The 13,147-nt window shown below is 41.7% G+C and overlaps 1 protein-coding gene across 1 annotated transcript in view; it reads left to right on the top strand.

Moving 5' to 3' along the window:
* The window catches only part of LOC311632158 (acetylcholinesterase collagenic tail peptide), a 109,727-nt gene that overhangs the window by 40,896 nt on the left and 55,684 nt on the right, over positions 1 to 13,147 (top strand). The window contains exons 17-21 of the mRNA XM_084903285.1: positions 2,495 to 2,585; positions 2,822 to 2,831; positions 4,060 to 4,131; positions 8,381 to 8,515; positions 9,141 to 9,259. Coding sequence (XP_084759411.1) covers positions 2,495 to 2,585; positions 2,822 to 2,831; positions 4,060 to 4,131; positions 8,381 to 8,515; positions 9,141 to 9,259 — 427 coding nt within the window. The remainder of the gene's footprint in view (positions 1 to 2,494; positions 2,586 to 2,821; positions 2,832 to 4,059; positions 4,132 to 8,380; positions 8,516 to 9,140; positions 9,260 to 13,147) is intronic.

Raw genomic sequence — 13,147 nt, 5'->3', positions numbered from 1 at the left:
CCAATCAGAAAGGATATATGCACCCCTATGTTCATAGCAGCACAATCTACAATAGCCAGAATTTGGAAACAGCCTAAGTGTCCGTCAGCAGATGATTGGATCCAAAAACTATGGTACATCTACACAATGGAATACTATGCTGCCATAAAAAAGAAGGATTTCTCATCATTTGCAGCATCCTGGATGGAATTGGAGAACATCATGCTGAGTGAAATAAGCCAATCAATGAAAGAGAAACACCACATGACCTCACTCATTTGTGGATAATAAAGAACATTATAAACTGGTGAACCATAAGATAGATATAGAGACAGTATATGAACAAGTAGACTGTCAAGTTACAGTGGGGACGGGAGGAAGATCTGGGGGAGATAATAGATCAACCGAAGGACTTGTATACATGCATATAAGTGCAACCAATGGACACAAAACTCTGGGGAGGGAGGGGATGTGTGGGAGGGAGGGGGTAAAAAAAAAATCAATAAAATATATTAAAAAAAAATAATAATAAAAATGAAAAAAAATAAAAAAATAAAAAAATAAAAGGTAAAAAAAAAAAAAAAAAAAAAAAAAAAAAAAATAAACACATTTTTGAAGAAAAAAAACAATTCTATAGTACACAGGCTATTTCTTCTTCATTGTTTATTTGTTGACCACTGTGTACCTTAAGTCTCCACACAATTTAATGGGGCTTATTCCATACTTTTTGCATTGTTTTTTTTTCTTTCTGGAAATAATTTATTGAGCCAGAGAAGTCACACAACACCAAAACTAATAATTTCAGGGTATATTTGGATTAGCAACTCTTGTTTATATATATACCGCATCAGGACCAACAGAGTCAGCAGCCTTAACAATATAAAGAACTCCTATAAATAAGAAAAATATTAATGCACTCGAAGAAAAATGTGTGAAGGGCATGAACGTATAATCAACAGAAGAAATACAAAGGTCAATAAAAGTGTGATTATTGTGAATAAATATGAGTGTGTTAGCCTGAAAAACACTATTTTTGCCTATCCACTTGACAAAGCACTTAAAAAAAAAAAAAAACTTCGCCAAAACTGATTTGGCTCAGTGACTAGAGTGTCGGCCTGCGGACTGAAGGGTCCCAGGTTCGATTCCTGTCAAGGTCATGTACCTTGGTTGCGGGCACATCCTCAGTAGGGGGTGTGCAGGAGGCAGCTGATCAATGGTTCTCTCTCGTCGATGTTTCTGACTATCCTTCTCCCTGCCTCTCTGTAAAAAAATCAATAAAATATATATATATTTTTAAATCCTCACCTGAGAATATGTTTTATTGACTTTAGAGAGGAAGTGAGGGGGGAGAGAGCAAGGGAAGTATCAGTGTGAGAGAGAAACAGCAATCGGTTGCCTCCCATACACACCCCAACCAGAGGTTGACTCCACAACCTGGATATGTATGTGCCCTGATTTGGAATGGAACCTATGACCTTTCTGTGTGTGGGTCAATGCTCTAACCAACTGAGCCACGCTGGTCAGGGCAGTACAGCTCTTTTTACATTATAATTCTTGGTGCGGATAAAGGTGAAGTGAAATGGGTACTGCTATGCTGTGGTGGAAGCTGAAATTGGTACAGTATTTCTACAAAGTACTAGAAGTGCCTGTTTTGGAATTTTAAAATTGTTCAGACCCCATAACTTTGACCCAGTAAGCTTATCTAGGTCTTAAGCATTATCTAGAAAATAATAAAATATTTGGTCAAAGAGTTATATACATACATACATACATGTGTGTGTGTGTGTGTGTGTGTGTGTGTGTATAATGCATGAATCCGTGTGCCAGTAGCTCTCTGTGGGGCCTGGCCGCTCTGTGCCCACTGCCCAGAGGCCCTCCTTGGCTGGGTGGAATGCTTGCCTTGTTGCTGTGATGACAAACCAAGCATTCTGCCGTGCCGCTCATGCTGCCTGCTTTCAGTGGATGCCCTCCCCCCCCCTCCACCCCGGGACTGGGACTCCGGCAGGGTTGAAAGGACTGGGCACTGATCTTGTGGCTATGGGCACCTCACCTTTGTAACAGAGTGATGGTTAATTTGCATATTACCCTTTTATTAGATAGGATATATACCATTCAGCATAGTTTTATTTCGTAACAGCCCCGGTGTTTAATAAGATATTGGTTGCACGCATTATGATCTATTGACATTATAAAATAAAATTGTGTTAAAGAATATTTACTAATGAAAAAATAGAGGATACTATTACGTGAAAAAGGCAAGCTGTAAAACTGATGGGTTCAAGTCAGATGCACACCTGTACTCGTGCACACATATGCACAAAGAGAAAAGATGGCCACAAAATAAACCTAAATTTTATAATAACCCAGTGATGGGATTATAAGAAATTTTAATTTCTTCATTTTTCTTTCTTTTATAAAAGTTGGAAATAAAAATAATTTTGTAATTTTTATTATCAGAAACAGACATTGCAGGCATACCTCGTTTTATTGTGCTCTGCTTTATTGTGCTTCGCAGATACTGCATTTTAAGACCTTCCACCAGCAAAAAGATTACAACTTGCCAAAAGCTCAGATGATGGTTAATATTTTTAGCAATAAAAATACTTAAAAAATATATATATATTTTATTGACTTTTTACAGAGAGGAGGAGCGAGGGATAGAGAGCTAGAAACGTCGATGAGAGAGAAACATCGACCAGCTGCCTCTTGCACACCCCCCACTGGGGATGTGCCCGCAACCAACGTACATGCCCTTGACCGGAATCGAACCTGGGACCCTTCAGACGGCAGGCTGACGCTCTATCCACTGAGCCAAACCGGTCCTGGCACAATAAAAATACTTTTAAGTTGAGGTATGTACATGGTTGTTTTTTTCTTAGACATAATGCGGTTGCACACTTACTAGACTACAATATAGTATAAATATAACATGTATATGCACTGGGAAACAAAAAAACTTGTGTGACTCTATTGTGATATTGCTTTATTGTAGTGGTTTGGGACTGGACCTGGAATGTCTCCAGGATATGCCTGTATTTTAAAAGAATATGAGAAACGGAAAAGTATCTCTTATATTCAGAGGCATTCTTGTTTATTTTCTGCAATTTTATATGAATTGGAGCATAAGACTTTAAAGTTCAGCTTGTTTACACCATTCTTATCAGATTTTTCTATTTGCTAATTAGGGGCATAAATGACCTCTATAAATTGATGGACTATAGCTTTGTGATGTGCACCTAGGAGATACTTGCAGGGATCTGTGGTTTTACCTGACAATCCTGAAATCGGGCCCAGTAGGCAGGGACTCTTAATGTACTTCTAAGATATGCACCAGAGAGCCTGAGCTGCATAAGAGCACAGAGAATATCCAAAGAACCATTGAGAGTGGGAAGCTCATGTAACCTCATCAATATCCTCCTCTGTCCATGGTCATTTGCCTTTGGCAGCCGAGTGCAATATAAGATTTTGCTGTAAGGTAGTGTGGAGGGCTTAATGAGTATTAGTAAATTGAACTATATGAATCTAAATGCTAAATATAATTTGGGGGAAATGCTCTTTCCCTAGCCATATTATCTCAAGAGAAAAAAAACCAATGTGTTGGCAGGTTATACTGTCCAGCAGAGGTCAGCCTGGGCATATAAAGACCAGATTAGTCCAGTAGCACTTTGGTGACAAGTCTGTTGAATGCTTATTTGGTAAAAGTGATCTCAAAATTAGTCTCCTTACAGGAATTTTTCTTTAGAAGGATAAGATATTGAATAAGCCCCTCTAAAATGAATTTCTTGGTTGGTAGTCAAAACTCAACTTGGATAAAATATTTTACACCCCCTATTATAATAATAAATACTCTTATATGATTCTAGTATGTTGATACTCAAGTGCCTCATAAAAACTGAACTTTGAAAGATTATGGCTGTTTTCTTGATTAAGAAAAACTAGAGTGGGAATGGTTAGCTTCTCTAATATTCTTTATAAAATCTTTCATATTTCATGGGGTTGTTTGGGGACTCAAAAAGCTATCCAGAAGCTCCTAGCCTAATACCTGGCCCATGGAAGGCACTCAGTAAGTGTTTTAGGAAGATGTGACCTTAGAGAAGAGGAGAGTACTGGCTGGAATTACTTCCTGTTTAGCAGTGTGGTTTCACTTTTCAAGTAAGTGGGTCGTACTTCTCCAAGAAGATTAGTCATTTCCTGAAGGAAAACAAAAAAACAAAAAACAAAAAAAAAACAGGCTCTGTTTTCACTTCCTAATAGAGCCACCTGCTCTGCAGGGGTTCACTAAATAATAGTTTAATGAGAATTCATGATGGTTGAAAGAAGTAGATATTTCCTATGGTTATTTTATACATGAACCTTTTAAGTGAGGATATTTTCCTTACAAAAAAAAAGTTTCAAATCTGTTACAGAAATAATAGGAATATTGAACACTGAAAGAAAGTGAAAATAATATTAAAACCAAAAGTATTTCTGTTTCTTTACTGTTTTTCAGACACTTAGGCAGGCAGTGGATCAGTAAATAAATGCAAATTTGGAATGACGAGGATAGAATTGATGAGTATATTAAGAAAGTTGGGTATCAGTTCAAGTCCAGATGGGAATTATGACTGAGGAACCCTGATAAAACTGCTGACTGTGGAGAGTGAAATGTAGACAGATGAAGTCTGAATCATCTAGTGTTTTCTGGTTGCATTTGCTACTACTAATCTGAAAATGGACAACTAATGTGGGTAATGGAAATTGAAGATCCTCTGTATTCCTCCTGTAGATAAGGTACAACTAAAAGTACACCTTGGGTTCAATCTGACAGGTAGGACTGCCTACACCTCTGGTTTTCACTGGGTTGTCTTGGACATTCCCTCCCCTCCAAGGCCTTTGTATCCAGGAAAGGGGCTAGCTGGTCAGTGAATGCAGACCGTCTGGCAGCCCCTCCTCCAATTAGGGAGCAGAGAAAGACACCTCTAGAAACCCTGGCTCTCCAGTTTCAGAGTTTGATGGGAACACATGGAAGTTTGACTCAGACCTGCCAATATCTACAGAGATGGCATCATCCATGCTTTCTTCCTTCTGTCCAGCTTTGCGAGCACTTAATCTGCAGCCGTGTGGTTCTTTCCGGAGCTCATTCCCTGGCCCCAGCATGTGCCTGGGAATTGCCTCATCACTCCACTGGTCAAGGTGGGCTCAGGAAATCAATCCTGGTTCCACCTTAGCCTGAGCTTTGCTTGTGCTGTTTTCACTGCAGTGCTCTGTGCACTCCCACCCATTTTTTACAATGGAATCAGCCGTATCTTTCAAGGTCCAGCTCAAAGGTCACTTCTACTAAGCTGTCCTCCCTCCCCGTGTATGCCTCTATCACTACTCACAATGTTTGTGGTGAATTGAATTCCCATCTCCCTCCTCAACTCCACTGACTGCCTGTTACCCAGATGTCACCCACCCTTCATCTCCTAGGGCCTGTGTCCTCTTGATCCTGTTTGCAAGCTCCTCTGAGTTTGCCCCTGATAAATCTATTTCCTCATGACATAAACATTACTTACATAACAGCATAAACATGACAGACATTTTCTTGGAGGGTAGGTGACTCAGGAGGGGGTTATATATCCATACATTCTGAAAAATGCCTTGTTGGATGATTTCGTTATTGCGTGAACATCATAGAGTGCACTTACACAAACCAAGATGATATAGTCAACTAATAAGGTTTCATATATACCAGCATCAGCACCAACATGTGAGTAATTGTAGTGTAAACTCTGTAAGCTTTTGTTTTTTTTTTTGTAATGTCCCACCTAAGCTTTGATTGCTGAGGCATCCATTTCAAAGAAACATCTGCTTCAAAGGAGGTATATAAACACATTGACCACCACACACTGGATAGAGCTGGCTACCTTCCCACACTGAGGCTTGTTTGTTTTAGAGATCTTGGTTGATTTTGTTCCTTGTTTTGAATTCACCAATAAAAAGTGATCCTGTGAAACCCTAGGCCACCACTCTCCCCCAATTAAAACAGCACCTCAGGCCCCTTCATGTACTCTCTACCCTGTGACTTGCCTTGTAGCTCCAGGGTCTAGGGGTAATAAACTCTTTTCTTCAAAGTTTCCTAATGGTTATTGCTGAAGGGTGTCTTGCAATCTTAATAAGAACCATATAGGTCAGTCCAGTTGTAATTTTGGTCCATGGGAAGCTCATTGGGGCCCAGGTGAGTGTCCCTCTGGGCCTCCAGGAATTTCTAGCAGGTAGCATTGTTATCCATATGACTTAAGACTGGTGCAAAACAGTAACACAGTGCACTATCAACTTAGCATGGCTACAGCATCACTAGGCAATAGAAATTTTCAGTTGCATTATAATCTTACTAGAGGCTCGTTACACGGATTCATGCACTGGTGGGGTCCCTCAGCCTGGCCTGTGCCCTCTCACAATCTGGGACCCCTCGGAGGATGTGGTAGGTAGTGTGTGAGGTGGCAGGTGGCTGGGGAGGAGCCCGAGCCTGGGCAGGGCACCACACTGCTCCTGCTCATCCCATCCCAGCCCCACTGTGCCTGCCATTGCAGCTGCTCGCTGCTCGGCAGCGCTGCCATGGAGGTGGGAGAGGCTCGCACTGCTGCAACTGCACTTGCCAGCCATGAGCCCGACATTTGGCACCCATGTGGCTCCCACCCGCTGTGGGAACACACTGACCACCAGAGGGAAGCTCCTGCATTTAGCGTCTGACCCCTGGTGGTCAGTGTGCGTCATAGCAACTGGTCATTTGGTTGTTTGGTTGCTTAGGCTTTTATATATATAAATGAGACTACCAAAAGGTCCTTATGCGGTGCATGACTAGCTCAAAAGCTGCAGCAAATATTTCAACAAGGATGTAGGGTGGATGGAGGAGTAGATGATGCCTGAGTATTAGGTAAACCCAGCAGTTCTTAGAGAAGTGTGTGTATGGGGAAGAAGAAGGGGTGAGGGAGGGGGGAACATGACATGAGTGAATTTTGTTTCCACTCTGGCAAGATGTAGGCCAAAATAAAAATTAAGTTGAATTAAAAAATATTTCTTTTACACTTGTTTGCTGTAGATGGCAATTTATACCCACTACATTCATGAAACTATTTTCTAACTCAGAGGCATCCCTGCCTCCCCATCCTCTCTCAGCCACTCCATGTATCTCCTCTCCCATCACCCTATCTACATTATTCTTTTTTTTTAATATATTTTTTATTGATTTCAGAGAGGAAGGAAGAAGGAGAGATAGAAACATCCATGATGAGAGAGAACCATGAATTGGCTGCCTCCTGCAAGTCCCCACTGGGGATCAAGCCCACAATCTGGACATGTACCCTTGACTGGAATCGAACCTGGGACACTCCAGTTCACAGGCCAACACTATCCACTGAGCCAAACCAGCTTGGGCTTTACATTATTCAAAAATTTTCAGAATTTTAACAATTTATCTTCACTTGATTATGTTCCCAGGTTGCATTTAGTAGCACATAAGTCAGTTATCTTTATTGAACTGTGTTTTAAAACATAGTGTACTAATAGAAAACTTGAGGTTCAGTAAGGCCAATAGATCTGGAGACAATTGCCCTTGAAAAGAAAGTTTCTTACAGTTCCCAAGGAGAATGCCACACATGGAGGGTCACAGGAGAAAACACCCAGGTTGGTCTCAGGCAGAGAGGAAGTGGGCTGAGGCCTTACTGTGGTTTCCTTGGGAAGAAAGAAGAGAGGAAGGGTAAATATGTTTAGGATTGCCTAGATTAAATAATTCACGTTGGTCTTAGGGGCTGTCCCTGGTTGTATGGATATGGTCCTTTGGTGATTAGGGCAGAGTGATAATGGGAAGAGGGAGGTTGGGATTATGGACTGATTAGTTTGCATATAAAAGGAGAGTTGTTTGTGTTCTCTAAAAATTATCTAATTTAGGAGGGACAGCCCCTCTAGAGTCAGCATTAGAATTATAGAAGCATTAGAATTATAGAAAACAAAAACACATGATAAATACACAATGGCTTTAAATTAATATTAAATAATCATAAATATTAATTAAATGAATATTTGGAGAATTGGATCTTAAAATGTTTCTATTCAAGAATAAGATACGTGAATTTTTAAAAGTGTTTTTCTTCTGTACCTTAGTGGAGTTCTCATCATATTGGCCCAACAAAATTTTGTTAACTATGTTTTTAGACAGTCTGTTTTGTGGCTATTATATATGTTATCTTCTACTATATTTATACGTAGGTAATGTTGCTTATTTTGTATATTAATTCCATACCTTAATGAGTTCTTTGAAACAATTTCTCCATTCTCTTACCTAGAAACATTGGCTAGTATTTCCAGAACAATGCAAAATGATACTTGTGATTGCAGGCACCATTTATAATCAGCATGTCGTTTACCTGCTTTCTTCCTTCAGGAGGAGCAAAAATGACAAGTACATTTCCCTACAAGGAGTTCCTGAGGCTGCAGGGTTTGAATGTCTTCCCAAGGATATAACAAGATGGGAAAAGCGTCCTTACCATTTCCAACTGAGCACTTGTGCCAATAAAAGGTGACTTCTTGGCCCATGAATTAGGGCTAGTTGGAATGCTAATTATTTGTTGCCTCAACTGTCTTTCTTCCTGGCACTGAGACCAATGATGAAGGCAAACATATTGAGAAATCCGTTCCTCAGTGGACTCTGAGAATAAAGATTCACTTGATGTGAACCCCATGAAGGAATGTATCTGATGAGATAGACTCCCCATGGTCAAACAGGGCCCACATTTTATAAATAATATGAACCTAGTAGCCGTTTGCTTACAGGGGCTCCTCACGTATCGTGCATACTGGGGAAAACCTCAGTGTGAACTCTTGGTTTCCCACACATGCCCTGCTTGTGTAAGCCATCTTAGTCAACCACTGAAGGGAAGCCCTGGTTTTGTCTTTTGTCCAATGAACTGAGACCTGCCTTCTCCAATCAGGACTGCACAATTATATCCTCATTTGCATCAATGCCAACTAATCAGAACGGCGCTATAATCACTCATCAGAACTGCATGATTCAGAGCAATCAGCATTGTTAGAATTTGGAAACCTTATTTGCATAAAATTGAGCCAATCAGGAACCTGGGTGGGAACTTTATAAATGACAGCCTCCCCTTTGTCTCAGTGGGGTGCCCTTTTGCTTTCCACAGGAAGCTGCCTAAGGAACTGTTTCACCTGAATGAAGTTTCTCCTTTTCTGCACCTCTTTGGAAATTTTGGTTTACACTCTGTAGTCTTCACCTACAAAATCTCAGACCAAGCTCCTTTAGGTGAGTCAGCAGAAAGTGACCTTCTTCCCTCCCTCTTTGACCCCACCGTGATGTGTGTATAGTTAGGGTCACTAGTGCCTAGGGGCATTGACTTAGTCCAAGCCCTCTGCCCAGCCCTGGCTTCAGAATATGTAATACCAACAACCCTGAAAAATAGTCTTCAGAGGGAAAGCAATGACATACCCTGTACCCTTAGTTACACACTGTAATTCTCCACACGCCGTCTGGAAAATGCATTAACCCAGTGTGTTCATTGGCTAGGGCTGCTATAACAAAACCCTACTGATTGGGTTGCTTAAACAACAAGTTTATTTTTTCACAGTTCTGGAGGCCAGGAGACAAAGACCAAGATGCACATAGATCTGGTTTCCTCTGAGGCCTCTCTCCTTGGCTTGCAGATGGTCATCTTTTCGCTGTGTCCTCATATGGTCCTTCTTCTGTGTACACACATTCCCGTCGTCTGTCTTTTTACAAATGACAACAGGAAGGCCCAGTACTGACAAATGACTTGTGAAATAGCCATTAATTGGCTGCAGTCTATTTTCTCTGCTGTGCCCTAATGGGAGGGAGCTGTGGCATGGATAATACCAAACAGTAAATAATCTAAAAATAATTTCTGTTTGGTTTGGGAAAGCAGCACGTGACTTTCCAGCTGCCAACTGGCCTGGATAATTCAGTTTGGCTCAAATGAATGTGCCTTTTCCTGAGTTTACACTGATAGCCTAGGCCTGTGCCGAGGTGTGGAAGAATGGTGGCCAAGCTAAATGCCGGCTGTGGCCAGGTCCCCAGTGGGCAACAGGCAGCCTGTCAAAAGCACACCGTGATTGTATGGACAGCAGGACCAAGTTAGCTTTTTTCTGACCCTTTGTGAGTGTTGAGGGTCAGACCAGACGGCATGCCTGATGTAGGAGGTGTCAGGCATGTGGTAAAGAGATCCTGGGGGAGACAGGTGGGTGCCAAGATACCCACCCAGCCACCAGCTCACACAGGGGATTCTGCAACCTCACATTTACAGGCCTGACTTCATGCAAGGTGCCTTACATGTATCATTTCCCTTAAAGCTAAGGCCTCTGCAGCTGCAGACTTATGGTTGACTTGGCAAGAGGCAACTCTGCTCTGAAACTTTGCAAAGGGAATCTTGACCCAGGCTGAATTACTCTTAAGTAATACATAGCAGTGTAGTTCATCTGTTTTGCATGTACCATACAAATCAATTATTTCGTTCAATACTTATTGAAGGCCTACTATGTATCAGATTTGATATTTGAGGGAATAAAGAGATGAAGCAGTCATGGGTCTTATACTCAAAGACTTAATAATCTACTCAGAAAAATATGGCATGCATCTAAATAACTATATTGCAAGGTTGAAAGCATAGACTAGAGCTATAGTTATATTAATACATATTCACATGCACAAATGTAATTCATTATTTTTGAATAGTTTAGATTTCTCCTATCAGGTGGCCAGGCTTTAGAGAAAGAATTTTAGAAAGAGTATATCACGTCCATACTGTTGGAAAAGGGGACTCCTCTCCCTACACTTCTACCCTGGGCCACCCTCTTCTTTTTAAAAAAATATATTTTATTGATATTTTACAGAGAGGAAGGAAGAGAGATAGTCAGAAACGTCGATGAGAGAGAATCATCGACCAGCTGCATCCTGCACACCCTCCACTGGGGATGTGCCCGCAACCAAGGTACATGCCCTTGACCGGAATCGAACCTGGGACCTTTCAGTTCGAAGACCAACATTCTATCCGTTGAGCCAAACCGGTTTCGGCTGGGCCACCCTCTTCTAAGTCCATGTCTCCATGCCTTCAAGGAGTTATTGGTCTGATTCGTCAGAATCCAGGACATTCACAAGGTCATTTTGCTTGTGTGCAGGGTCACTCTAAAGATCAGTTCTGTGGCTAGGGCCACCTGCCTTCCTCCTGTGTACATACATGGTCAGGAGGCTTTCTAGGGGCCACTCCCCCAGGTGGCCTTTGCCTCACCAGGACAGAGGAGATACATGTACGTATAATCACTGATCTTTTTTTTAAAAAAACAATATATTTTATTGATTTTTTACAGAGAGGAAGGGAGAGAGATAGAGTGCTAGAAACGTCAATGAGAGAGAAACATCGACCAGCCGCCTCCTGCACACCACCCACTGGGGATGTGCCCGCAACCAATGTATTGTACATGCCCTTGACCGGAATCGAACCCGGGACCTTTCAGTCCGCAGACCGACGCTCTACCACTGAGCCAAACCGGCTTCGGCATAATCACTGATCTTAACTCAGCTCTTTCTTTTCCCCTCTGAGGACTCTCTGGCCAAGCAGCCCTGCCACTGGCCCCCAAAGATCATGATCATTCTTACTGAGACTGGTTTCCTCACCTGCCTCTTTATTCCCTATGTGTCTGGACCTAGGGCTGGGTAGTGTGTCTTATAAAAGACACAGGCTTCTGGGTATGTGGTCAGCTCTGTGTACTAGCTCTGTGGCTTTGGTAAGATTATATAAACTGCCTTTGTCAGCTTCTGTTTCTTCATCTGTAACATGGGTGTAATAACACAATAGAAGTGCTGGGAGGCCTTTGAGAAATAACAAGTATAAGCATAATAGGTGTTTAAAGAACAGTGGCTGGTGTCAGTATTTTCATCCCTTAATATCAGATTTGCCTTAGCTTCTTCTAAGAACTACAGACAACGCCGAAACCGGTTTGGCTCAGTGGATAGAGCCTCGGCCTGTGGACTCAAAGGTCCCAGGTTCGATTCCGGTCAAGGGCATGTACCTTGGTTGCGGGCACATCCCCAGTAGGGGGTGTGCAAGAGGCAGCTGATGGATGTTTCTCTCTCATCGATGTTTCTAACTCTCTATCCTTCTCTCTTCCTCTCTGTGGAAAAAAAAAAAAAAAAGAACTACAGACAAAACTCATCCCTTACCTTCTTCATCTCTTATCTCTTACCTTTTTTTCACCATTGATGCCTTCCAGCCCATCCCAAAGGCTTTGGTATGCTGATATATATTGTAAATTTCCAATATAATTTACATAAAATAGGCAGCAGTTCCCAAGTCTCTTGCTTTTTAAAAAAGGGGGTACCTCTTAGAATGGGTGGACCTCTCAAAGTTTGGGAAACATTGTATTGGGTAAGTTATTGTCACTATTGTGATTTCATCCAGGTGGCTCCAGGCCAGCCCAGTGCCAATCTCTTCTCTGAAAGAGTGAGGACAACCAAGCTGCGTGCCCTGGAGATGGAACTGCAGGCATAATGCTTGGGTGAGTCTCACGAGTCTCATTAGACTTATTAGTTCTCCTGGTTCTCTGGCGATCTCTCCTTTACATTCGAGGCTCCATCATTCTGGCTCTGATTGAAGCTTGAGCTGCCAAGGCACAGGGAGCTATGGAGGGGCTTTCCCAAGGCTTCTCAGCTGCCCAGTCTTGTCTCCCTCCTGCTGATGCAGCTGCCAGTGCAAGGTAGCCAGGACTTCAGAGTAACTAAATCATGGTTAATTCTGGACCAGAAAGACCAGGCTCAGAGCTCTGTTCTCCGCCAAGACTAACCCAAATGGTCTGTCTGCTCCTCTCAGCATGTTGGCTTATTGGACCTCAGACATGTAGGAAAGAAGTCTTTTCCCCTTTTTGCCTTCTTCTTTATTCCTAAGGTTGCCAAGAATTTGATTTTATTTTTTAAAATGCTTTTATTTTTAAATTACAAGTTAAATAATTCTCATTGTAAAAATTTCCAGTAATACAAATGTGTGTAGTTTTCCCCTTCTCTCATTGCACATACTTCCATCCCCAAGTGTGTAGTGTCCATCACTCTAAAGCTTTCTCTGTGCATATATAAATAATAGATAAAATAGATTTGCTTGTTTGCTTATATGTTTTCAATTTCACTCAG

The sequence above is a fragment of the Pipistrellus hanaki genome (genome assembly GCF_964339955.1).
Source record: "Pipistrellus hanaki genome assembly, chromosome: 13".
Classification (NCBI taxonomy): Eukaryota; Metazoa; Chordata; class Mammalia; order Chiroptera; family Vespertilionidae; genus Pipistrellus; species Pipistrellus hanaki.
Note: the sequence above shows the minus strand (reverse complement) of the source record. Positions and strands in the feature narration are given on the sequence as shown.